The 25,731-nt window shown below is 33.4% G+C and overlaps 4 protein-coding genes and 1 long non-coding RNA gene across 15 annotated transcripts; 2 read left to right on the forward strand and 3 right to left on the reverse strand.

The window, feature by feature from the left end:
• The first annotated feature begins 373 nt into the window (after positions 1-373).
• LOC108453850 (uncharacterized) lies at positions 374-5,702 on the forward strand. Its single transcript, XM_017752195.2, has 7 exons — positions 374-868; positions 1,799-1,918; positions 2,233-2,433; positions 3,316-3,412; positions 4,098-4,201; positions 4,460-4,511; positions 5,109-5,702. The coding sequence occupies exons 1-7, from the start codon at positions 630-632 to the stop codon at positions 5,334-5,336; spliced, it is 1,041 nt and encodes a 346-aa protein (XP_017607684.1). The 5' UTR covers positions 374-629; the 3' UTR covers positions 5,337-5,702.
• A 976-nt stretch (positions 5,703-6,678) lies between these two features.
• LOC108453461 (thymidylate kinase-like) lies at positions 6,679-12,308 on the reverse strand. Of its 5 annotated transcripts, none has more exons than XM_053021700.1 (7): positions 12,173-12,302; positions 11,151-11,188; positions 10,553-10,920; positions 7,685-7,796; positions 7,531-7,590; positions 7,350-7,454; positions 6,679-7,087 (listed from the first exon to the last, which is right to left on the reverse strand). In XM_053021700.1, exons 2-7 carry the CDS (start codon positions 11,184-11,186, stop codon positions 6,971-6,973), a joined length of 798 nt encoding a protein of 265 aa, XP_052877660.1. In that variant the 5' UTR covers positions 11,187-11,188; positions 12,173-12,302; the 3' UTR covers positions 6,679-6,970. The 5 variants fall into 5 exon arrangements, with proteins under 5 accessions (XP_052877660.1, XP_017607062.1, XP_052877662.1 ...); XM_017751573.2 differs by having other exon boundaries at positions 10,553-10,909; positions 12,173-12,285; XM_053021702.1 differs by having other exon boundaries at positions 10,553-10,909; positions 12,169-12,269.
• LOC108453460 (uncharacterized) lies at positions 12,247-15,146 on the forward strand. 2 transcript variants are annotated; one of them, XM_017751572.2, is made up of 5 exons: positions 12,247-12,509; positions 13,144-13,496; positions 13,605-13,647; positions 14,328-14,829; positions 14,935-15,146. In XM_017751572.2, the coding sequence occupies exons 1-4, from the start codon at positions 12,383-12,385 to the stop codon at positions 14,780-14,782; spliced, it is 978 nt and encodes a 325-aa protein (XP_017607061.1). In that variant the 5' UTR covers positions 12,247-12,382; the 3' UTR covers positions 14,783-14,829; positions 14,935-15,146. The 2 variants fall into 2 exon arrangements, 1 of the variants encoding a protein (XP_017607061.1); XR_001866559.2 differs by having other exon boundaries at positions 12,378-12,509; positions 14,328-14,846.
• A 2,257-nt stretch (positions 15,147-17,403) lies between these two features.
• Positions 17,404-19,515, reverse strand: LOC108451632 (uncharacterized). Of its 6 annotated transcripts, none has more exons than XM_053020863.1 (3): positions 19,302-19,515; positions 18,770-18,826; positions 17,404-18,012 (listed from the first exon to the last, which is right to left on the reverse strand). In XM_053020863.1, exon 3 carries the CDS (start codon positions 17,998-18,000, stop codon positions 17,587-17,589), a length of 414 nt encoding a protein of 137 aa, XP_052876823.1. In that variant the 5' UTR covers positions 18,001-18,012; positions 18,770-18,826; positions 19,302-19,515; the 3' UTR covers positions 17,404-17,586. The 6 variants fall into 6 exon arrangements, with proteins under 6 accessions (XP_052876823.1, XP_052876822.1, XP_052876820.1 ...); XM_053020862.1 differs by having other exon boundaries at positions 18,770-18,908; XM_053020860.1 differs by lacking the exon at positions 18,770-18,826 and adding an exon at positions 18,247-18,288 and having other exon boundaries at positions 17,404-18,027; positions 19,302-19,514.
• Positions 19,516-21,601: 2,086 nt separating this feature from the next.
• On the reverse strand, positions 21,602-23,761 carry LOC128283765 (uncharacterized). Its single transcript, XR_008274176.1, has 3 exons — positions 23,685-23,761; positions 23,132-23,215; positions 21,602-21,821 (listed from the first exon to the last, which is right to left on the reverse strand). It is a non-coding gene; the product is annotated as an uncharacterized LOC128283765 (long non-coding RNA).
• Positions 23,762-25,731: the final 1,970 nt, after the last annotated feature.

Below are 25,731 nucleotides of genomic sequence, written 5' to 3' on the forward strand. Positions count from 1 at the left end.
TTGAGGAGAAGAAAGTAGGCTATTTTTGGGATAAATTTTAAGCGTGTGGTGTTGAATAGCAATTCAGAGCCCCCACCCCTGAATACCTATTACAACAGCTGAGGGAATATGGGTGTAATAACAAAGCTGTGAAATCACCTAAATGGTGAACCAAACTTAAAAATTACTGTAACACGCGAAATAGGATAAAAATGAAATAGCAATTCTATCCAACCAATTGAACTTATCCTTCACTAAAATCACAAAATTCTTAACCACTGGGCATTTTATTTTAATCAAGGTATTTATCTTAAAAAAAAAAAAACGAAGAAGGAGAATTCAAGGTGTCATTGACATATTTTAATTTTTTTTTTCTTTTAAAGTGAGAGATTAGCTAGATTCGAGGCAATGCACAAAAGTTTTGGTCTGACGTGAGGATGCACGCCTCCACATATATCTAATTGTACAGAATTATTTATAAAACTAATAAAAACTACGAAATTACAAAAAGAACCCTGAAGAAAAAAATCTCCCTAATATCTACACTTTTTCTACTTCCGTTGAACAGTCGGAACCAAATCGAGTCTCCATCTTTCGTTCTTCACTCACAAATTTAACCAGTTTTTTGGGAGTTAAATAGCTTGAAATCGATGGCAGGAATGAGATTGTCGCCGGAAGAGTCGCCGGAAGCTAACCAACATCTTCAGCTTCCGCAGCAACAGCTGCAGACCGGTCGAGAAGCGGCTTCCGATGACGACAGGTCGGTGGCTGCAGATTCATGGTCTATAAAGAGCGATTACGGAAGCACACTTGATGATGAGCAGCGCCACGCTGATGCCGCCGAAGCCCTCTCCTCCGCTGCCAACTTCCGTCCCGCCTCTGATTACAGGTTTCTCTTTTAGTTATTCTATTTGTCTTCCGGTTTTGCGTTTTTTTTAAATATTAATTTTTGGCTAGTTTTTGAGTTTGAGAGTCCATAAACAAGTGCTTTCGAGTTGTAGAAAGTGAATTCGGTGCTTACTTTCTTACTTTTATTTATTTATTTATATATGTACATGTATGTATTTTTTAGGAGTGAATTTTAAGCTTGAGATTTGATCTATTGACAATTTAAAATTTCTTTGCGAGAAGATGAAATGAATATTTAACTATCTTGGTTTAACTTTCTTAGTTTGACTTTTGGATTGGAAAATTTCATAGTTTATTTGACCTTAATCATGGCTTGTATTAGTGTGATTTTTATATTATTTCAAAAAATTATACGTGGATCAGTGCTATGGAAATGAAAAGAAAAGTTATTGATATGATCAATCTATAGAAATTTTAGTTCTATACAGCCAAAAGGTTAAGAGTTCTACATTTCAATATATAGTTATTTATCGTTATAGATAAATGCAATCAAGAAACAAGTTCTTTTCTTCTAGTATGGTTCTTTTGCCTTTTTCTTTCCCCAGCTATAAAGCAATAGGGAATACTGCAAAGAAAAATCATATATAATGGAAATGCGCTGATGAGTATAACGGAATACCAATTCATACATATTTGTTCCATGCAAATGTAAAAGAAATTATGGATTTTGTTCTCTATGTAATTTCATTTTTAATCGTTCAAGAATATTATTTCCTTTTATATCCAAAAACACGTTATACTTTTTATGGCAAGTAGGAAAGTTGACAATGAAATGGGGGCTTATTAGTTAAATTTTCAGGATTTGGTTTTGATAGTTGGAATTATAGGACAATTTTATTTTAACCCATTGCTAAAGAAGTTTAATAGTTTATATTAATCATTGCCTGTATGATTTTTATTGTACGTACAGTTCTGACAAGGACGAACCAGATGCAGAGACATCAATGCTTGGTCTTCAGAGTTACTGGGATGCTGCATATCTTGATGAGCTTGCCAATTTTCGTGAACATGGTCACGTTGGTGAAATTTGGTTAGCATTACCTTAACTATGTTAATTTGCCTTCAAGCTGGGCATTATATTTGTACTAATAGCCAAAATGTTTTTATCAGTTATCACATAAGCATGTAATCTGTGTGTATAAATATATTAAATGGAATTTAATTTGACATGCATTTTCATGGTTGCCCCAATGACCCTTTGACTTGATACCTTCTTTGAGTTGGTATCTGTGTCTAGTTTAATAACTTTTCTTATAGCAAAAGTATTGTAAAACTTTTGTTTGTGCTAATTTAATTTCAAAACTTGTAGTTAATCTCTTCACTGTTTTACCTCTCTTTCCATAGGTTTGGAACTGATGTCATGGATACTGTTATTTCTTGGACCAAAAGCTTGTGTACTGATGTTTCTCAAGGTCACATCCCGAATCATGTTGGAGAGCCCAAGCCGCAGTCTGTTGAACAGGATGAAAAGTATTTGTCTTGCTGGAGTGTACTTGACATTGGCACGGGAAATGGTCTGCTCCTTCAGGAGCTTTCTAAGCAGGGGTATAATCTAAGACTTTGCCTGTAGCTCCGGTATTTTATGCTACTAATATCAGTTCAAGTAAAAATAATTTGTGGTCTTTAAGTGAAACAATCAGTTTGCTTGCATATTGTTATTGCTATTGCTCTACTGGTATTTTATAAGACATATTTTTTGCTAGTGTCATAACATGAGCAGATAAGAGGTGCTCTTAGTCTTATGATCTTCAATTTAGGTTGGCCTTGGCCAAAATATTATAAGTGATAATGGATATGAATGAATATTTCCTGGAGAAAAGGACTCAGTTTTACCTAAAGATGGACAAAGTTTTATTATGATTGTGAAACAATATAGATATATAAAGAAACCCTAGTAGTGTAACTAATATTTGAATAGGGCAATGTAGCCATCCTGCCTGTATAACTTGATAAATGAACCATTTAAATAACTAGAGAACATTTTTCCCGTTTATAATTGCTTGTATATATTTGAGGCTTAATTGCAACAGGTGTCCCGAACAATGGGCCAAATTCTAAATTGATCCCTAAACTTCAAAATATTCACATTGAATCCTCAAACTAAAGTATCGTTTTAATCAGGTCCTTCAATGAGTCTAGTTATCAGCATTGCAATTAAATGTGAAATTGGATCCGCCATGGTTCTTTTATTTTTTTTGGAACATGTATGGGTTAATAAATATTCTTTGACTATTTCTGTTATTCCATTGTGTATCACTTCAGTGTTGGTTAATCTATATAGTTGTAGTTGAACTAAATAGATTTAAATAATACATTTAGGCATTGGGTAAACTTTCTGAAAAATTTATAGGTGAATAAACAAAATTTTCTTTTTATTAGTGCTTTGATGGTAATGGTCAGGTGAATTTGCTGCACTTTTTAATTCAGGTTCACAGATTTAACTGGAACTGATTATAGTGAAGGAGCAATTGACCTTGCTCGAAGCCTAGCTGATCGAGATGGATTTTCAAACATCAAGTTTCTGGTATGGATGGAATTCTATGAAATCTAACTGAATCTAAGTAGAGGCTGTTTTTGTTCACCCTTTAAAAGAAATTAGTATTATCATGTTCTATGAATTGAAGTGCTTATCTCTGATTTGAAATGAATTGCTGTATGGTTTCTTTATGTGTGCATTTTTTTTATTCCCATTCTTTGTATATTTATTTACACTTGCTTATATATCAGCATTGTCTTGGTTCTTACTTTTGATTCTTGTTTAATCTTTAGATCTTCCTCATCCAATTGTCTTAGTTCAGATGACATAGTTTGCTTTTATTGCATCTATTACTGAGAAACCATTGAACCCATAGGCAATTTGCTTACCTTGCACTTATCAGCCATTCTTATTTTTAGATATTTGTTTGATCTTTAAAACTTTCTCAGCCTCTTGAGGGGTGCTATAAACCAAAATATAACGGCTTGGGGAAGTTAGGGCCTTCTATGCAGTCCAAAATACAAATTTAAGATCCATATTGTGAAGAAAACCGGATATTGAAACTTTGAACACCTGTCTGAGAGATTAGGATGGAGATGTAGGTTTCTTATGAAGAAACAGGAGCATTCAAAACATTCTGGGTTGAAATTGAATTCCTACATAATTGATCACTCTCTTAATGCTCAACTGTTCTCAAAGCACCTTGGCCGTTGCTATTTCATTTGGTCCTTAGGTTGATGATATTCTTGAGACAAAGTTGGATAGACAGTTTCAACTTGTCATGGATAAGGGGACTCTCGATGCCATTGGCTTGCATCCTGATGGGCCTATCAAAAGGTAATAGTGATTTTGTCTCTACTAAAATATCTCCCTTCATATGCTGTTTCCTCAGTACAGTGATATATATAACAAATAACTGATTATCAGAAAGTTCACATCCATGCAAGTAGAATCTCATGAATTGAATCGTACAATTTGCACTTATGTATATGATATGCATTAGTTTGGATCTTTTTTAGTAGCTCTAGCTTCTACAGTTGTTATCACTTTCTACTTGATCACCTTTTAAGATTTTCTTGAACTTTTTTGTTTCAGGATTATGTATTGGGATTCAGTTTCAAAGTTGTTGGCCCCCGGTGGAATATTAGTAAGCACCTTACAGGCTTGTTTATGGTTTTATTTTATTTCATCTTTTGAACTTCTGTGGTGAAATGAGATCCATTGCAATCAAAGCTCGAGCTTGAGTGGTACCTCTTTATATTTATACACGCACATATACACATGCCCACTCACATTCCAATTGTGTACATATACAAATATAAGTCAAAATTCCAGTTGCGCTCACTAGTTTTGCTCAAGCCAAGGTTTCGTCTCCAGCTTTCTTGACTACTTGGATAAGTTCAAATATTCTTAAATTCAATCCTTAGTATAGCTTTGACAAGGCTAGTATCTAAGTGTGAGCATTGAATTTAAATGAAATTTACAGTACAGAGCATTGAATTTAAATGAAATTTACAGTACCGCCTATGTTAGTGGGCCTTATACATGTCTTATGCTAGTATGTGTCTGATCCGGGTATCTTCAATTCTTTTTCTAGGTTTTTTTGAGTTTGGAGGGTCATTTCTTTCTCGTACTCTTATCCAAAAATGTGTTAGATATGAGTACTTAAAGAAAAATGAAGAGTTGGAGCAACATGTATTACTCTTTCTAGATTGAGCAATTTTATTTTTAATGATGTTTGTAGGTGATTACATCTTGCAACCATACAAAAGATGAATTGGTCCAAGAGGTGGAAAATTTCAATCAAAGGAACATTGCAATATCCCAGGAGCCAAGTGCAACGAAGGACCAAGAGACACACAGAGATCATCCCCCGTTTCGATATCTGAATCATGTTCGGACTTATCCTACATTCATGTTTGGTGGATCTGTGGGATCACGTGTTGCCACTGTTGCGTTTCTAAGGAACTAAATTCAAAGTTTCGGTCTTTTGTAATGAACGGGCTTCACTTTTTTGGATTGTCGTGGTTGAAAATAGTTAAGGATCATGCATGCTGATTGGGACTGGATAGATAGGTGTTTGAAACTTTTATTTATCGGATTCTTGATTATGTTTATTTCCATGAAAGATACTGGTGTAGCTTGTGGTGGGATTATCCTAGGCACTTGTGTACCATACGTGGTGTAAAGGGTTATGCAATTTATTACCAATCATGCCTGCCTTTTGAGTTTTGATTCCATGTGCTTCTGTTGCTTGTTTAGTTTCTTGACCGGTAGAGTGGTAACAGGAAATATGAGACAATCCAATATATATTGCAAAATTAAGGTGTTTCATTAATTTGTTTTCCTTGTATTCTTGTCTGATTCGAATCTTGAATCTTCAATTTTGAATTTTGAACGTCCACAAGGGTTTGAGGGGGAGGAAATCCCATATGGATAGCAAAGGATTGAACTCCGTTCTCTATGGAAAAAACTGGTACAGAAACACGATGAAATAAAAAAGAAGATAAAACTCACATTAAATGCACATGTTGCATAAAATTACCTCAATTAATTTTGAAGTAAAATAGATTTTTTATTTAATACATTATATGCACATGTTGCATAAAATTTTAAATTTTATTTGATAAAATGCAAAATTATTTAATACGTCTCACTAAACTGTTTTTATAAAATTTATTTATTTTATTGATTATTACACAAAATTGAAACTTTTAAAATTTTATTTTAGGCATTTAGCTAGTAAAATAATATCATCTCTCATTTGTCGTTTCTTAGGTAAAAAAACTAGACTTGGAGAAGCGAGCTTAATGGTTAAAATTTTTCCTTTAATCAAAATGATAAGGGAACGAAAGAAGAAAAAAGCATTTTTATTGAAATATATTATTTGTTACGGTTTAAAAGCAAATTTAATCAAAATGATAATTAAAAGAAAGTATGGTACAATTGCTATAAAAGTATTTTTCCAAGTATGATTTAATAAACAAAATGCAATATAATAGACTAAATGTTATATTTGAAATTTTGTTTGAAAATATATTAGATAATCATTCTTTCGTTTTAGTTTACTAAAATAAATTGAAGTGATTGAAAATAAAAGTAGAATTATAAAAATGTATGCAAGAAAATTTAAGGAAATTTAAAGAATTAGTATTGAAATTACTTTCTATATTCCTAAATCCTGACAGGCTGAGAATATAAAATTAATTTGAAATTTAATTATGAGAATCCCAAGAAAATTAATTTGCTTGAACCAAACATACCCTAGAAGTTAAAACATGTGTAAAACTAAGATTTGTATATGGTTTACATAATTTAACAAATCAACATTCATAAATTAGCAATATAATTGTTTTGATCACACAACACGAAACAATAACCAAAGCATAAATAAGAACACACTACTCGAAAACAAGAGTTGAGAGGTATATTTTTTGAAGACATAGTAAGATACTGAACTGAAATCTACAACACTTAAGACACAAGAAGCAATTTAAGGTTATACAGTATCAAGTTCTTTGCCAAGCTTGCCACCAAGCTTGCCACATGCAAGTTTTGCATCTCTTCAGTTGGAAAAGAAGGGAAGAGAAAATGATAATAGATAAACTAGCAAGACCAGAGGGATGAAAGAGGCTTCCCTTTCTGACAAGTCACGACATGTTCCAATACGATCTCCTCCACTTGTTTTTCCACATCTTCTATGCACTGGGAAGCATCTATCATCTGCAATCGTCACATGACATTTTAAAACAAGCATCATTTTGCTAGCCATTGTTCAAACCCCAATAGAACCCATCAAAGCAAAACTGGTTTTTCCGGTTTCTAGCCATTTCATTAGTTTTTCAGTTCAACCTATATGATTGAACTGCCAGACCAACCAGTTCCCTGTTCAATAGGTTGGTCCAGTCCTGTCTTTTAATTACTTCAACTAACCATGGCATCTTGTTGCTATTGCTATATGGCATGAGATGAAATAAAGTATTACCTTCCATGAAGAATCTTCAAGAAGCTTATAGTGTTGTGCAACTTTCTTCTGAAACTCGAGCTGCTCGTATCTCTCACCTCCGTAGCCTCCTCTTTCTGCAGCTTTCTAATAAATATGAAACAATATTTTCAGTTTACATATAATATTTTCTGAAGTTTTCACCAGCTTTAACATAACTAACCTCGGGCGGTATATCAAGGTACACTACCAGATCTGGAGCTATTAGCCCATTCTCTGGTGCCTGTAAGAAAAGACCTTAGTTGTTGTCAACGACCATGGTAAGCAATAACTTAATATGTGAGAAGCAGCTAGTTCTTTTGGCAGTTTGCCTTTACCTTACACCATTCGAAATCAAGTCCTTTAGCAGATGAGAAAGCGACTCCAGAATAAGAGTAACGGTCTACTATAAGGGTGGTTCCAGCTTTCAGTTTTGCTTCCATCATTGATCTGCAAACAAATAGTAGATTTAGGACTTCATCTTATACTGCAAATAATTATCGAACATATGCACATGCAGATACTGGATTCATTTAGGGTATTCTTGGTGAAGTGGAAAAGTATCAAGAAAGCAATGGTAGATTGGAAAAGTTGAAAGAAAATAAATTTCAAGTGTGCTTGGTAGGAAAAAGAAGTGAGAGGAAATTAGAAACGAAAGACAACTATCTTCCATCACAATGCACAGAAACAAAAATTATTCCGATTTGGAATAATAAGAGGAGAGAGAACGGAATAGATGCAAATCAAATATGAATATTTACAATATTTGCATTTTTAAAAATTTTATTTTCTTTTCTCTCAGTTTTCATTTCTGTCAAACAATTGATATGTACCAAATTGCAAGTTATGAGACTTGAATCCCATATAGGGAAGTATGGGATTTCTTTGTGAGGATGCTCAACAACTAGTTTTTGGAGTGTGGTTCTCCAAAGGTCCATCAATTGGTACCAAAGCCAGCCATCATGTCTCTCAATTGCAGTTGTGCAGCTCTAATGGTGACATTGATATTGCAGTGTTCTGCCAGGGCTATATTAAGTTAGCAGAATGCCAACCCGTGTGCCAACCAAAACTGCAGAACATGGTGGACTATCATGAGCCTATTGCTCGGAATTGGACTTAGATCTCACATAGGAAAGTATGAGATTTCCTTTTGGGATTTATATAGACCTAGATTCTCCAACCTCAACTGCTAGCTTTTGTAGTGTGGTAGTTCGAAGGTCCATATCAGCAATGGATGGAAATAATTTTTCTTCTTTCTACTTTTTTCCTCTTCTAACTTTTCATTTTGCTTACCTGCAAAGTCTTAATGCTATTTCAAAACGAGCATAGGAACATACAAGTGGTCCATATGCATAACACATACCAAGAATTAAAGTCAGACATAGAAATATGCTGGTAGAAGAAGTAATGCCATGCATCATATTCCAATAAGATCGTTTAAAACATGTCATCAGATTAGATTGTCTGACTTGCTTAAAAGCCTAGAAAGTTTTTGTAATTCATCGGATAAATATTCAAATAAGATCGTTTATTCAGACTACTCTATTCCAGAAGTGCTACTTTGCCAACTAACGCAAATATTGGCCCACTTGTCCTCCTTGCAGTGTGACTAATCAAGAACACATGAACATAGTCAATGGATTGTCTAAATCCATGTTTTGGTGAAGTTGCTCACATTCACAAACTTAAAAAGTGTATAATTCTATGCTATGTTGCTCCAACTCTTTATTTGTTTCTATATACCCATGCCTAACACAAATGTCCAATACATACTTGGACTATGGGAATATGATCCTTTGAGGAATCTTCAAACACAAGAAAGTCTAAGAAAAAATTGAACATGACCATGTTGGATACATACCAAGGCCCAGCACTTACACCTAAGTCCATGTAGCATTAGCTTATAAGTGCAACATCAAGCAAACAAAGATGCTTGTAAGCCCCTGCAACAATCAATTTACTCAAAGGTATGACGGCTGATAAATACAAAAGGTGCTAAGACAATTGTATCATACAAGGTGCAAGGCAATTATAAAGCACTCACCCCAATAATGCAATGGACTTGCAAATGAAAACAATCATATAACATCCACATTATACCAAATGGCCTTTGCGATATATCTTTTCGGATAATAAACATTAGAAAGTTAAATTCATTTCCAGTCTAATGTATAAAGCTCAACGTTGGTACAAAATTAGCATTTTTATTTTCCTTAACTTCAATCTTGACTAGATTAATTAAATTCATTTCCAGTCTAATGTATAAAGCTAAACGGTGGTATAAAATTAGCATTTTTAGTTCCCTTAACTTCCATCTTGACTAGATTAATAATCTTCTATATTCCTCCAGTCTCTAAAAGGGTACAATACCTTCATAAAGTGTACCCCTTTTTAAAGAGGCTTTTGCTTGTTTGTGCCTTTCCTAGGCACTTAAGCATTGCCTTGACAATACATGCACTGTCACGTCATTCAATATTGTGACTGCATATGACATACAACTTTAACATTAAATGAAGGTCCAATATAGAGAAGTAACACCATTTTGATCCAAGATGATACTTCGCCATGTACTTGGCTGTGAAAAGAACGCCAATGCCAAATCCAAGAAGACAAACGCAAAGTCGGAGCAGCGGTAGGTAAAAGGATCATCCTTTCGCAATGATAGCAATGATAGCAAAGAAACAAGCTCCAACATAAATAACTAAATCAGACGCTAAAACCTCAAAGATTGCAAAACTTGTTGACAAATGCAGTATTGCAAATCCGAGAAGAAGACCAAGATATGAGCACAAGGAGATGGGAGATGGGTCAGTGCAGCTTAAAGGATTTTTCCTCCCACCAATATGGCTAACAAAAGTTCAAATTAAAAGAATTAAACCACAAACTGAAGAACTTCATAGATTATGAACTTTGTTGAGAATGTCATAAGCTATGTTACTCAGACTCGGTATAACCACTGAATACATGTACATGTTTGACACAGCCGCATCAGGTACCACCTTACAAGATCATATCACCATAACCTTATAAAAAATGTGTCAGAAATGGGAACCACAAGAAATGTAATGAGTCCGAGGAACATGGTAAGGACGACATACCTATCAAGAACTACAAAAGATTCACTACAGCATGTGATACAAGTATTTCCTACTGGCAAACTTTTTCTAGGGAAGAAATCAATGCAAAGCATAAATGTGAAAACAAACCTCTTCTCCCACCGATTTGCACTGAAAAGTAGATGGATTGTGTGGTCATCCAACTGGGATTTATTAGTCAGATATGCCGATATCATCTGCCCAACGCTTGTAGTTCTGTCGGGGAATCGCCATAACTCGACTGAATGCCCCATACCCTCTAAATACGAAAGCAGCTTCCCACATTGTGAAGTTTTACCACTACGATCCAATCCTTCAAAAACTACCAAGGCACCTCTAGATTCATTGCTTGCACCCATCAGGTTACAATTATTACCATTCTCCATTCTAATTGACCTAACTGAACGCTTGCAAGAAATATTCAATCCCAAATTCAATGACCTCCTCACGGCCAAAACTCCAAAATTCCTGGAACCCAACTAGTGATAAGATTAAAATCTCAAATAAAAGTGAGTTTTTATTACAATTTAAGAGCGTCTTTATTTACTGTTCCATTTGCGGAAAAGTGAAGAAAGAACAATTTTTTCAAGGATCGAGTTTCACAATGTTTATTTATTTATTTTTTTGAAAAAATTGAACTTTCACCTTGTGCAGACAAATATGGAGTGCAAGAAATAGAAAAGAAAATGTAAAAAAAAAAAATACTTACAGACTTGGAAACTCTAAAAGTGCAGGCATGTGTCATGCCTGCAATCAACAAAATTACAAACAAATTGAAGAATTAAGCAATGGAATCTAATAGTTTGAAGCTTCATTTAAAAGGAAAAAAAAAAAAATACTAACTTGAGTAGCTCGTGAAACTTGAGCTCAAACACAAAAAATGGAGCTTGAAGTTGAGCATACAATTCAAGTTCGTTTTTACCAAGTAAACAAACCTAACCAAGCAATTCAGTATTTTTTCTCAAGTTGAACTTGAGCCGAACCTCGAGCTTCGAGTTTCAGGTCAAGCTCGGTCTGGTTAGACTTAGACCCCTAAGCCCCTCTCCCTTTCCATTGTCTTTTTCAGTCTCAAACTTTCTCAGTTCCTCAATCTCTCATTCATTCATTTGCCTATCAATACTTATATTAGTTTCACACACTTTCATAACTTCATATATAATTATATTTTAACAATTTCACTATTGTATATAATAATCTATTCATATAAATCATTATATATATATATATATTATATTTTGAGTACATTGAAAATATATAACCATCTAAAAATATATATTAATAAAAGATCATATTCTCTATTAAAATGTCAGGAATAATGGATCAATTCAAAATTTAACATGCACACTGAGCTTATTTTGTCTAATTCAACAATTAGATTGCTAATATTAATAGTATACAAAGTTTAAAAATGTATAAAATTAATAAAATTTTACATGTATCTCTCCTTATAAATATTATATGCGGGACACTATGCTCACTATACCAATTAATTTTTAAATTCAAACTGTTTACAAATCCACCTTACCTCAATGAAAATTAAAATGTAACAGCTGAAAAAAAAAAAAAACTCAACACAAAGAAATGATCTCATTTTTTGAAAAAAAAATAATAAGAGAGGAAAATTAATGCAGAAATATCACACAAATTCATACAAAAATATCACACATGAGATTACGGAACAAAGATCCATAAAAAAAAACCCAGAAAAATTGAAGAAAAAAGAGTACCTACCTGAGATGAAATGCAGCCATTAGAGAGAAAAAGAAAAACAGAAAACGAGAGGGTTTTGATGGGGAAAACTATGGAGACTTTATAAAAAGCGAAACCATTGCCCGCGCAAGACAAAAAGACCAAATTACCCTCTTTGACCCAATTGGCCAATTCTCTCGCTCCTTTGTGTCCTCGTTTCTTTCTCGAAAAATTCCTCTAGGGTTTTTAAAAATGGCAAATAACAGCAATAAAGAAGAACCAAACACTGCTCCAAAGCCTAATCATTGGTACAATATAAGTTTGGGATCTTCTTTCAAAGATCAACAACAACCTTCCTCCAAATTCTGCACTTTACGATGTAAGTTCTCGTTGTTGCTCTTAATTTTTTTTCTCAGGGTTCTGTTTGGTTTCCTAGAAAACGAAGAAAAAGATAATACTATTGATGAATATTCGATATTATTTTCTTTTTCTAGTTTGGTGTTTGATTAACACTCTAAAAGAGGAATTTGATTAGTGTTGTATATTCATGTTCTGCTATATCCAGAATTGCAAATCATTGAGATTTAAGCTTCAATTTTCGTTTTGTGTTTCGCGATCCTTTAATATATAATTAAAAGGAAAAGTAGTCATTCAATCCATTGAATTGGAATATCGTTGATTGTCATCTCCAGCAGTGAATCTCCAACTTTGAGATTTCAGGTTTGGTGTTTGTGAGATTAGTACTTTCTCCATTAGCTAGGAATTATACTTCTAGGCTATGTTACTTGGTCTAAGGTGTGTGCCGGATGCGAGTATGTATCTTTCACTGATACCGTTAAATTTTCAAGTTTCTATGCCTTTCTACTGTTATATCCCATACCTATATTCAATATGGGGGTGTATCTGGCATGGATATGGTGAGCTTTTTCTATTTTCCATGTACTTGGAATGTTATATCCCATACCGATATTTCAAATCTGAGGCATCACATCTTTTGTTTGATTTTGTTCCAGATGAATTTAAACCAGCATCAATTGATAAAAGTCAACCAGGATTACTCCACAAGGCAAAGGATAATCGAGTTAAAGTAGAATTTGAAAACAATCAGCATGGAAAACCCAAGGTGACATTTGAGGGTGCCAGTGAAGATTACAAGGATAATGATGCGGTTTTGTTCTTCAACGGTGAGACATTCCGGTTGGAGCGTTTACACCGAGCTGTGAAGCGGTTGAGGCATGTTCGGCAGCCTGGCGAATCTGCATCCATGGCTATGTCAGCCGGCCCTGCTATGGAGTCTTATTCACCTCCACCTCCTAAAGGAGTGAAGCCAGAATCGTCGAACAAAGTCCCGGTTCCATCGTTGCCTGTGAGTTTACTTTACCCTGCAATCTTATGCATCTTTTGAGGCGTTGCTGTTTTTAGCAAGATCTATAATTATATTTTCTATTTGTTGTGTTCTCGATGTGGTTTACAGCTTCAGGTGGAGCGCATCAATACATCTGACTTCACGAGCAGAGGTGAGGTTCTTTTTTGTTTATGAGATGCTAACATAGTTAAGATAGGCCTTCATTGTCATGATTTTACTGGTCTATTTGAATTGTCAGTTGAAACTTAAACCATCCTAATGGAAGCCTAATTGAAGGAGATAGTTTCTTCTATCGGAAAGAAGGTACCTGGCTAGGGTAGGAAGTTTCTTGTGCTTAATGTCTTGAGTGAAAGAATAGTTTGCTCTTTCTTTTATCATATATTCTAGCTTGATGAACTTTATAAAGTCTTTCTTGAACAAAGAACGAACTTTCGGGACATCTAAGGAAAGGTAGCGTTTACTGTCTGTCATTGTCGATTACGCCTTCCTAGTGAAAGCCTGATTCGTATTAAACCTTCTGTCGGAAATAAGGTACCCGGCTAGGTTAGGAAGTTTCTTGTGTTTTTGTGTTTTTCTCAAAAGAATAGGCACTCTCGAGACATCTAAGGGAGGGTAGCATTTACCGTACATTGTTGAAAGCCCTTTTTGGAATCCCTTCTGCTAGATGTACTAAGAATTGAATAAAAGACAATTATCTTTGCTCATTGACAAAATCATCTGGGCACCTGAATTTTTGCAGATACAATAGCAACTTTGTATTTGAAGAATTTGTTGTTTTTAGTCAATTTATTATTTAAACCATGCAAATTACTTTCATTGCTCATATTGCAGAATCCAGAAAGGAGAACTCCGAGTTCCCTACGTCAATTCCAAATCAACCAACTGCATCACCAGATCCTAAAAATTACGAATCAGAAGAACAGGTGGATATTGTCAATGACGACGATGATAATGATGGTTTGGGGGCAGTTAAAGAAGATGATGCTTCCGAGAAGGTTTCAACTGGTTTCAATTTTGAGTTACCACATCAAAAGGACATGGATGATGAGATCGCGGATGTAGATCTAAGTGATGATGAAGAAAAAGCAGGAGGGAATGCAGCTGAAGCTCTTCGAGCTCAGGTCAATGCAGAAGAGAACGAAGAACATACTTCGAGCTCGAGCAGTAGCAGCGGAAGTGAGAGTAGTGGTAGTGGTAGCGGGAGTGGAAGCGGGAGTGGAAGCGGGAGCGAGAGCAGTAGTGATAGTGAAAGCAATAATGATGGGGATTCAGTCATCTCTGTTTAAGTGGTTAAACCTAGTAATTGTTTTACACTATGCTACTCGAATTGGGGGTGAGTATTGAAAACAGGTATGTTTTCTTATATGGGTATACTCAAATTTTTTTTAAAGTTCCTTCTTATGTTTGGTGAATCACGCCTCATATTTGTCATATACAGGTGCCATACAAGGTTAACTCTGAGAAAATGAAAAGTCGGAACATCATGATGGACCCAGTTTGGCATTGCTATCGAATGACTGGTTGGCAAACTGGGGTTCAAATATGTGAACATTATTTACTATTATTTAGCATTGCAATTAATTAAAATCTTCATAAAGACATGAATGGAATCAAGTTCTGGTTTTAGTCCAAATGATTCATTTCTCGAAACTTGTTACCAAACCCAATGTTAGGGGTGATAAAAAGAATTTTTGCACCCAGTGAGTTCCGATTCACCCCAATCCGATACGAACTTTCTTTTTTTTTTTTTTTAAATCAAGTTTTAGGTTGGAGTGAGTTGTTTATTATTATTATTATTATTATTATTATTTTTTGGGTTTAGAGTTTTAGGAAAAAATGTTCAGCCTGTCCGGACATATTTATAAAGTAGTCCTTTTAATTTTATTATTATTTTTAATGATTTTAGTTACAATTGTATAAGAATTTATCACATATATTTTATATTTTGGTTGTAATTTTGAATTTTATAAGATTTATAATATATTATTTGATCTAATTTTGTAAAAGATAACATGTTATATAGAATATTTAAAATTTAGGGGTGGGATTAGAAAAGCTATTTTGGGATGAAGATGAAAATTTTAAATAAAATCAAATTAGAGAGGTTGGGGGTGGGGTGAACAAAAATTGATCTTGTCTCGTTGTCATCCCTACTCAATGTCTATCAAAGTAAATCAAATTCAATCTCTACTTAATTTTAAAAAAATATTAGCATATATTTAAGTGGTTTTTGTTAATTTAGAAATAAAATATTTTTATTAGAAAAATTACAAACAAAACAAAAATAAAAATCGAATTAGAGTAACTTCATATAGAGTCGGTTTATTTCTTTAGCTGAAAAAAAACTTTTTATTGCATATTTCAAAGTTACTTTTGGCTAATTTAGAAATTAAATATTTAATTTTCTATTATAAAAATCTTTTGTAGCATATTTTTAAATTAGTTTTATTGATTTACAAATATAAGATTTATTATAAAAAGTTACAAACAAAATAAAAATAAAAATAAAATTGATTTGTATTAAGTCAAATTCTAATAGAATTCAAAAGGAATTAGAGAATATAAAATTGGTTAAAATTTTTGTTGGTATCTTAATAACTAAGTTTTTTAAGTAAGATTTAAAATCGTTATAGCCTTACTTCTTTAAAAGGATACAATCTCATTGAATTTTTAGACATCTATCTGTCTAAATCCTAAACAAAAAATGAAATGGAGAAGAGAGTGGATGGCAAATTACTCTGTGGGAGTCGAAGCCAATGAGAAGGGCCAAGCAGTGGTATCCTTAAACGAATTCTCATAAGTTCTTTTCTTTTCTTTTCTTTTTGATTGGCAATTCAGTGTACTATTGCTCAACCTGTTGCAACAAAATTAGGAATAAATGTCCGACCTGTACCACTCTAATTGGCCATCGAGAAAGTTCTGGAATCTATCAAAGTCCCGTGCCGAAACACAAATTACGGGTACCGAGAAGCATGAAGCTGAGACATGAAAACCCATGTTCATGCCCAGTTGCTGAATGCAACTTCGAGGGTTTATCCAAGCAGTTATGCAGACACTTCAGGAATGAACATGGAGTCTCTGCTACAACCACTTAAATAACATTATTTTAGGAGTCCACAAAAAGTTCCTTATCCTTCAAGAGGAGGACGGTTCTTTCTTCATTCTGAACAACAAGGTTGTGACTCTAGGAAATGTAGTCACTTTGAACCGGATCCGACCCACCATGGACACATGTTTCTTGTACGAACTAATGTTCAATTTATTTTTAAAAAAATGATTTGTTTTACTTTTTTTTATTCTTTTTACATTTTTATGTATTTGAAAGGGTTTTGAGAGAATCAAACAATTGTGTGTATAAATATATAGTTTGACTGATAGGTTTGGTTTTATCTTTTCGCAACAAAATATAAAAATTCTATATAAGAATGATAATGGTTTGCTTCAAATTGATTTTGAGAAAAAAATTCAAAGGGTGTTCTAATTTTTAACTTGTGTTGAATACCAATTAAATATATAATTATTCAAAATTTTAATTAAAATCATTAAATTATTATTTTTATATATAACCTTTCTAGAAACTTAGTTATGATGAAATTTAACCTTATAACATAATTGTTTTTAAATAATTTTATTATAAGCTTTAATTATATTTGTAATGTTTAAAATAACCTGTAACTCATTCCCAACCCATAAAAAATAATACACTTCAATGCATATTCTCCTGCATTGGTAATAAATCCATACTAATTGAGGTTTATCGACTACAACATAATAAATTTTAGAAGTTTAATTTTATCATTTCAACCAATATATCATTTGATTTCATTATATTTGTCATATACATTTTTCACTCGTACTGTAATATAAGCTAGTGTGTATATATATATATTGGTTTTCTTCACATCTATTTTTGACATCAATTAAATGCACTTGAAAGTAAGACCAAGGGCAGCAGATCAAACATCAACACTCCATCTTAAAGGATTGTATCCCAAAGCAATATACAAAGCATGTAATTTGGAACAATAATTACAACCACACACCCCCCAAAAAAAAAAAAAAACAAGAACAGAAAAGTTAGTTATTCCAGTTAAACTCCCTGAGGTTGCATCTCTGATGGATCAATCAGACCCTCTAATACAACAAGCTGATCCAGCAGGGCAAGCTTCTCATCTTCAAGTGCCTTCACTTCATCTTCCACTTCTTTAATTTCTTTACCCATTGCAAAGCTTTCTTCCTCTAGCAGCAAATACTTTCTCCTCAGTGCTCGGTATTCGTTTCCCGATGTCGAAGACTCCGGTAATGAATCCGAATTCGATCTCTCTGGTTGTTGAAATATTGGAGACATTTCTTTCTTCGAGTTCCTTTTCGATGCCTTTTGCCCTGTTTTTGATGGTACAGATTCTTTGAAATCATTCCGTTCTATCGGAAGCAATGCTGATTTGTTTGTCGAGCTTTTCTTTTTTCGTGACTTTGGATTCAACCCTTGCTCCGACGGTGGCATCCTTGGATGATCCTGCATTTCTCAAGGCTGGAAATACCACAAGAGAAAACTTTAAAGGTCTTCACTGATAAAAGCATATATAAGCTAGAATCATACATGATATAAGATTATGTTGCTCCGACTTTTTTTTTTTGAAAAAAAAATCAGTGTTTGACACTTATGTCAGGTGCATATTCAAAAACGGGAGTAGGGATATGTTCCTCCAAATATATGAAAAAAAAATTAAAAATATAAATTTCAACATACCAGTTTCAGTCATATATCCATATTCGACAACCACGCCCGTAACTCAAGAAGTCCAAGTAACATGCATATAGGCAACAACTGGTTAATGTTTTATCAGACCCTCTAATATAAAAGCTTATTACAGATCATAATGGTATCAGTTTATGGTGGTCCTATGGTTATCCTACTCATCTCAAAAATCCATTTCAACTTCAACACTAGGTGATTAGAAGCCAAATTACAGAACAAAAATGCATTGTATCATGCCTAGTATTACTTGGAATGCAGATCTATCCAATACAAGCAACAGGAAATAGAATGCAAATCACTACTTGTCTGGAACGTAATTCAAAAGGCAGTATTGCACAATTCACTTAGTACAAACGCAATACGACTAATTGGAACCTAAAACATTTCATGAATCCTATATTATCTGGGAGATGAGAAGCCAAAAACTAGAACATAAGGCTTCATGAATTGGATCACAAACAATCCACTTGGGATGACACGATCCAGTTCAGAATTCGGGTAAAGGTGATCGTACCGTATGTCATGTCTACCAGGATAGGATTGAAGTTTTAGTATATCATCTTCCTCCTAACTGGCCCCATGCATTTAAGGCATAAGAAGGATTCAAAAATGCTGGTGGATGATTCAAATCAATATCGTTGTCCCCAACGAGACTTTGAACAGTTCAGAAACAAATAAGTATTAGAATCAAATATTACAGAAACTAATCGGATCAGTGATGGCCTAATTCCAATCGACTTTCACATGAACTAGAAAACATTGTCAAGGAACTATTCCTTGATTCATTTATAACACGTAAAAGAAATCCCAGAAATCTATCACAAATAGAGCTTTGCACCAACCCGATTTCAAAACCCTCTCCATTTCGAAGCATCTTTTAAACAAATAAACTCCCACTTAATTTCGGATTAGTTGAAACGTTAACAAAAATTGTACTAGAATTGGGTAAAATCCTAAATACTAAAGAAAATTGTAAAATACCCATTATTCAAATATGCATCAAGAAGCCATAAATTGACATGGGAATTCATCAAACAGAAAATTACCTTAGAAAATTTGCAGAGCAAGCTTGGGTTCTGAAGCTGGGAATTAGAGGGATTCGATTATTTATCAAACGGATTGGGATTGGGATTGGGATTGGGGAAAGATAGTACATGTGTATGTGTATGTGTATGTGTATGTGTATGTGTATGTGTATGTGTATACAGTATATATTTATATATTTGAGTAGAAGAAATTAATTGAGTTCGTTGTCCGACTTTTGGAAACGACAAAGGGAAAAACGAATAATAATTCATTGAACTTTGATTTTTATATAGGAATTAATCTATATTTTGAACCTTACCATTCATTTTGATATCTAAATTAGTCCTAACTTTATCATATTACTATATGGCAATTTAATTAATTCATGGAAATTATATAATTTGAGGAAAAATAATAAAAGTCGTGGTAAACAGTGAAGAATAAGCTCTATCCAAGTAATAAAAACTTGATTCTCAGCATTAATAGAACATTATAACACATTAACAATTTCCTTTTAGTCATAATTCAAGCACGACATATCTGAAGTGGTTGCAAATACTTAATATGATAAGAAAATCAGCCTCGAATGTTCTAAAATGTTAGGTAAAAATCGATAAAAAAACCGAGCATCCATCAAACTAGAGAGTATAACGACAAAACCATCCCTGAAATCACTTGCAAAATCAAGACTACATGCATAAACAAGACTAAAAAATGTACTACAAGAGAAAACAAAAGCTTTTAAAAGTGAAGACTTATTAAACAATAGAAAATAAACAAAAAAATATAAAACTTGAGACAACACAGGTCCAAATTGACTTGTGAAATAATTTATTATTTTGAAATACTATCAAAACATAAACATATTAAGAAGTCAACAAAAAGTCACCAATTTTTCAAGAGAAATCATTGGTGGTTGGTGGAGTTTCAATAATGATAGGCATCGTTATCTGTCTATCACAACTTGTGAAGATAACAAAGAAAACCATAAAACAGGTCTGCACACTGAAAAGAGAGAAGGCACATGGAATGAATGAGAATAAGAAAGAAAGAGAAAGTTGGTGGGAGGGAGAAAAAGTCGAGCAGTAATCAACTCGGAGGTTAGCATTGCTGCTGAGAAAAACAAAAGAGATGAAACAAACAACTTGGAGAAAAAAAATTCATGCATTAATGATTTTTTGAATATTTTTTTTATTATATTTCCTTATTTTCTTCATGATTACTTTTTTTTAAAGATTCTTGCTAATCATAGTCATATCCATAATTGTATTTATATTCGTATTTTTGACATGTTCAGTAGTTCATATTGGAAGGTTTTGTCTCTTTACTCCATTGAAAGTTCAAGTGTTTAAAAGGGGTGAAAGTTTAAAAAAGTGGGAGCTTTTTATTGGGTGTATGAAAAGGCAAATTGCATGTACACATATGATCACTTATAGGAATGAAAATGGAGCGAGGCGGGGCGAATATTACTAAATCCACCACCACTCCATAGCTGACAAGCTCTGCACTATTATCCGCCCTGCTCTACTATGAATGTATAATCTTGAAAACTACTAACACTGTAACACTCCTTGCCCGACCTGATCATCTGATCCGAGCTAAAGGATGCCATATCTGTTGCCGGAGCAACTATCGTCAAATGCACAATAAATAAATCATTCAAACATTCAATCATACCTTAAACACAATCATATTATGATCCACAATTAAATCTAAGTCTTAATTGAGCTTACAAAAGTCCTTTTGTTGACCCGAGCATGAAATAGGACCAAATTGTTAAGTTTTGAAAATTCAAGACTGACGTTGTGACTTCACTTCCTCCACGTCGTGACCTCAGGCCACTTGACATCGCGACGTGACACACTGTTGGTCGGCATTGCCACAAAGAAAGTTGCTCATTGAGACGTGTACTTTGTTTTTGGTAAATTTTAGGTCATTTGATACCTATTTCAAGCTTACACCCTAATTCATTCATTTTATGCATAATGAACAACTTTACATGCACCAAACATCCCAAACACATGCTAAAACAATCCATTCAACCATTCCAAACCAAACAATCCAATATACTTCAATTTGGCATGTAAACATATCATCACAACTTATTCAATTCCAACCTATTCAATCATGCATTTATCTATCCAAAACCATCAAATTAATCATGTTAATTCATACCCCAAATATGCCATACATGTAACACCCTTCACCCATATCCAACGTCGGGATAGGGTTCGAGGCGTTAACGGGCTTAAACATTCACAACAACACATAACATATTACCAACCATGCATGGCAAACAAGCATATGCACATCACCAATATCAAACATAACATAAATAGCTAGATTTATAAGTCAGAATCATTAGCTCACTAAAGACCAATATATTTGGCCAAATTATAATAACACATGTTATAAAACTAGGTCCCTATACATGCCACTCACTTGATAATTCTAGCATATGTGTTTATACTGCCAAGGTGTTGGCTTGATAGTGTGATACTGCCTCCGACGATCTCCAGCCCTGAGCTAACCTGACAACACTAAAAGAAATGGAAAGGAGGGGGTCAGCTTTACGCTTAGTAAGCTCGTATGAAATAATAATAAGTAATTTACTAACATGCTTTCCATAGTAAAACTAATCCAATTGTACATTTACACATGTTCTGGTTAAGCTGCTTTCTTGAGTCACAGTCACTAAATCATTTATATCTGGAGTTACGGAACTGAAAATTAAGATACGTAAATTTTTCCAGAAACTAGACTCATATATCTTTTCACCATAAAATTTTTAGAATTTTTGGTCCAGCCAATAAGTACAGTTTATTATTAAAATTCTCCCCTGTTTCACTGTTTGACAGCTTCGACCTTTCTTTGCTAAAATTTATTTATCTCATAGTACGAGACTCGGATAATGTTCCCATTTGTTTCTATTAAAAGTAGACTCATCAAAGATTCTAAGAATATAAATTATAATCCATAATTATTTTTTTTAAAATTTTTAACAATTTTTCCAAGTCAGAACAGGGGTTCTCGAATTCATTCTGACATTGACTCACAAAAATTATAATATCACATAATATAAAATCTTTTGTTCCCCCTGTTTTCTTTATATGAAATTATACTTATTAAGCTTTAATTCCATAATTCATTTTAAATTTAATTCAACTTACACAATTTTGGTGAATTTTCAAAGTCACACAACTGCTGCTGTCCAACACTGTTTTACTATTAAAATTTACTCTTACATAATTTCACTTAATCCATTTTGTCTTATCGAAGTTCACTCAAATATCGAGCATATTGCTCAAAATTTTCTTAAACATATACCTGCACTTATTCATCATATAATCATGTTCACATGTATTTTTACTTAATCCATTTTCCCGTTGAACTCTTCGAAATAATAAGCGATACTCGCTTTTTCGCATATATTTTCACACTTGTAGCCAAAGCTATCTGGTACGCATAATAGCCTGAACTTAGTACTACACATGCAACCAATTATCCGGTACACGTAGTAGCCTGCACTTAGTACTACACACGTGATCGAAGTTATCGGGTACGCATAGTAGCCTGCACTTAGTACTACACATGCGACCAATTATCCGGTACACGTAGTAGCCTGCACTTAGTACTACACACGTGACCTCACAATAGATCATTCGTATCGTTTCTATTCCGAAGGCTCAACCGGGAAATTCCTCACTTTCCAACATGTTACAATTTATTCATAGTCCTTTTTCAATTTGCAATTTACAACAAATAATCATTCTATAGGCAGCTACATTTCATATGATAACAAATATAATAAAATAAAAATAATCGATAAATTATTTACGTACAAACTTACCTCGGATCCAGAAATGGCAATTTACCATTCTAGTCCATAACCTTGTATTTTCCCGATTTAAGCCCAAATCTCGATTTCCTTGATCTATAATATCACATTTAGCCGACTAATTAGTCATACTATTCATATGGGTCTAAAAATCATATTTTTACAAATTTTCATTTTGACCCCTAAACTTTTGCATATTTGCACTTTTTCCCCAAGGTTCGGAAATTAAACTTCTTCCTATTTTCTTATGTTTTATGACATGCTGATCATTTTTCCCTTCTATGGTAACATCAAATTCTCACTCTAACATGTACTTATGAACATTAGATATTTTTACCGATTATACTATTTTACTCGTTTTCACGTAAAATCACTTAGAAAAAGTTGTTTAGCACAATTTCAAGCTTCATATTCTACCATTAAACATCAAAATACATGCATATCATTCATGGGTAAATTTTTAAACATAAATCCTAGTTCAAAATAATGGTAGAAATGAGCAGATCATGTTATCGGGATTTCAAAAATACATAGAACATTAAAAACAGAGCTCGGAATCACTTACTATTAAGCTTGGAAGCTTGGCCAAACCCTAACCATGGCTGCTCTTGGTACATTCTGCTGTAGCAAGAAGAAAGGGATACATTTGGAGTTTAAAATTTGTCTTTTAATTCATTTTACCTCTAAATGACCAAAATGCCATTTTTACTATTCTTTCAAAATTTACCCAATTAAGGCCATTTTTGTCCAACAAGTTATACAATGGTTTAATTATCATTTAAGGACCTCCAATTTAAAATTTCATAACAATTGATACCTCTAATGTGTAGAACTCAACTTTTGTACTTTTACAATTTAGTCCTTTTTACTAAATTGAGTGCCCAAACGTCGAAATTTTCGAACGAAATTTTCACGAAATCATTTCGTGAAATTGTAGACCATAAAAATATAATAAAAATGAAATTTTCCTCAACATATTTGTGGTCTCGAAACCACTAATCAGGATGTTACAATACATATAGCTTAACACATCACCAAAACATACACATATATATATGAACATTAGCCTTTCTAAAATCAAACATTAGTTAGGGTTCAAACTATAGCTATCATTATCAAGTTAACATATATAAACACCTATATACATGTCACAAAATTGGACTTAAAACAATTAAAAAACTACCAATTTGAAAATGAGATAGTGCGAGCTTTTTGCTGATCCACTATACATATTTCGCAAGTTGGTAATCTATAGGTAAAGGGAAAAACAACGAGATAAGTATATTGAATGCTTAGTAAATTCATAGATATTTAAACAACAACTTACCTTAATTTTCAATTCAAACACAATAAGCTACTAGCTTGACATAGATTATCTAAACATGGAAAATCACATCAATAATAATGTGAGCTTATCATGAATTCAAACCATATAGCAATCTGAATCATATATCAAAAGAATTCATGTCATTTTGAATATCACATTTTCAATCTCATTTAATCAATCAATAGATATTGAAATCATATAGATATTCATGCCATTATTCCAAATCAATATTCCAGTTCAATTCAACAATTTTAAATTTATACATCAAACTCATATCATACACAGGTATCTTGATACCCTAGTTACTTGTTTAAGCTAAATATATATACATGTCAGGTTACCCTTTCAAGCCAAACCTTTTAAACAATATCAAATTACCATTCTAGGCTAAACCCGTGTCACAAATATCGTCAATATAACAATTGCTCGTCCGAGCTAAACATATATTCGTATCAGGTTACCAGTCTAGGCTAAACCTTTAGAATGACATCAGGTAACCAGTCCAGACTAAACATGTGTCTCGTGTATCTTCAATACACCAAATGTTCATCTGAGATTACCAATTTGGGCTAAACCTTTAATGAAATATTCGATTGCTTGGCCAAGCTAAAAACATACATATAAGGTTACTTGTCTGGACTAAAACCTTTAAAACAACATCAGTTTACTCGTCTAAGCTAAACCTGTGTCACATGTATCTCTAAGTCGACAACAAATGCTGTGTAACAGCCCGAATTAGGGCCTACTCAAAACGGTGGTCTCGGGACCACAAATTCGAAGTTGGGAAATTTATTATTATTATGAGGTTATAGTATGATTATATTAGTGCATGAAAAATTTGGGGAGTTAATTTTAATGTTTGTGAGCCCGATTGCGAAAAAGGACTAAATCGCATAAAAGGCAAAAGTTTCATTTTTGTACCCAAATGTGTCAATTAGCTAGAGAACTAAAATTGAGGGCTTTTAAAGCGAAATTAGACCCTTTTTAGAGTACTTGGCCAGCCATAGAGTCAAAGGGGGGACAAAATTTTTGTGTTTGGTGTGTTAGGTGACTTGTTTGGACTAAAATAAAGAAAAAAATGATATCATCTTCTTCCCATTTATTTTTCCACCGAAAATAGCAGCAAAAGAAGGCTTTTTGAAGCTTTGAAATTTCAAAAATTTATCACCTCAACAAGTAAGTGATTTCCATGTCCTTTGTTGATGATTTTTACATTTTTAAGACCCTTGAAGCATGAGCTTTCAAATGAGGGGTCCATATTACAAAATGGTGGAAAGTTTAAGGT

The sequence above is a fragment of the Gossypium arboreum genome, chromosome 11, assembly GCF_025698485.1.
Source record: "Gossypium arboreum isolate Shixiya-1 chromosome 11, ASM2569848v2, whole genome shotgun sequence".
Classification (NCBI taxonomy): domain Eukaryota; kingdom Viridiplantae; phylum Streptophyta; class Magnoliopsida; order Malvales; family Malvaceae; genus Gossypium; species Gossypium arboreum.

Excerpts from the sequence above, each read along its gene's own strand:
- LOC108453850 (XM_017752195.2), top strand. The coding sequence starts at position 630 with ATGGCAGGAATGAGATTGTCGCCGGAAGAGTCGCCGGAAGCTAACCAA. Across the intron at positions 869-1,798 it reads CGTCCCGCCTCTGATTACAG|TTCTGACAAGGACGAACCAG; the intron begins GTTTCTCTTTTA and ends TTGTACGTACAG. Across the intron at positions 2,434-3,315 it reads CAGGAGCTTTCTAAGCAGGG|GTTCACAGATTTAACTGGAA; the intron begins GTATAATCTAAG and ends TTTTTAATTCAG.
- LOC108453461 (XM_053021700.1), bottom strand. The coding sequence starts at position 11,186 with ATGACACATGCCTGCACTTTTAGAGTTTCCAAGTCT. Across the intron at positions 10,921-11,150 it reads CTTTTAGAGTTTCCAAGTCT|TTGGGTTCCAGGAATTTTGG; the intron begins GTAAGTATTTTT and ends TCTTATCACTAG. Across the intron at positions 7,797-10,552 it reads GCAAATCGGTGGGAGAAGAG|ATCAATGATGGAAGCAAAAC; the intron begins GTTTGTTTTCAC and ends ATTTGTTTGCAG.
- LOC108453460 (XM_017751572.2), top strand. The coding sequence starts at position 12,383 with ATGGCAAATAACAGCAATAAAGAAGAACCAAACACTGCTCCAAAGCCT. Across the intron at positions 12,510-13,143 it reads CAAATTCTGCACTTTACGAT|ATGAATTTAAACCAGCATCA; the intron begins GTAAGTTCTCGT and ends ATTTTGTTCCAG. Across the intron at positions 13,648-14,327 it reads ATCTGACTTCACGAGCAGAG|AATCCAGAAAGGAGAACTCC; the intron begins GTGAGGTTCTTT and ends CTCATATTGCAG.
- LOC108451632 (XM_053020860.1), bottom strand. The coding sequence starts at position 18,018 with ATGCAGGATCATCCAAGGATGCCACCGTCGGAGCAAGGGTTGAATCCA.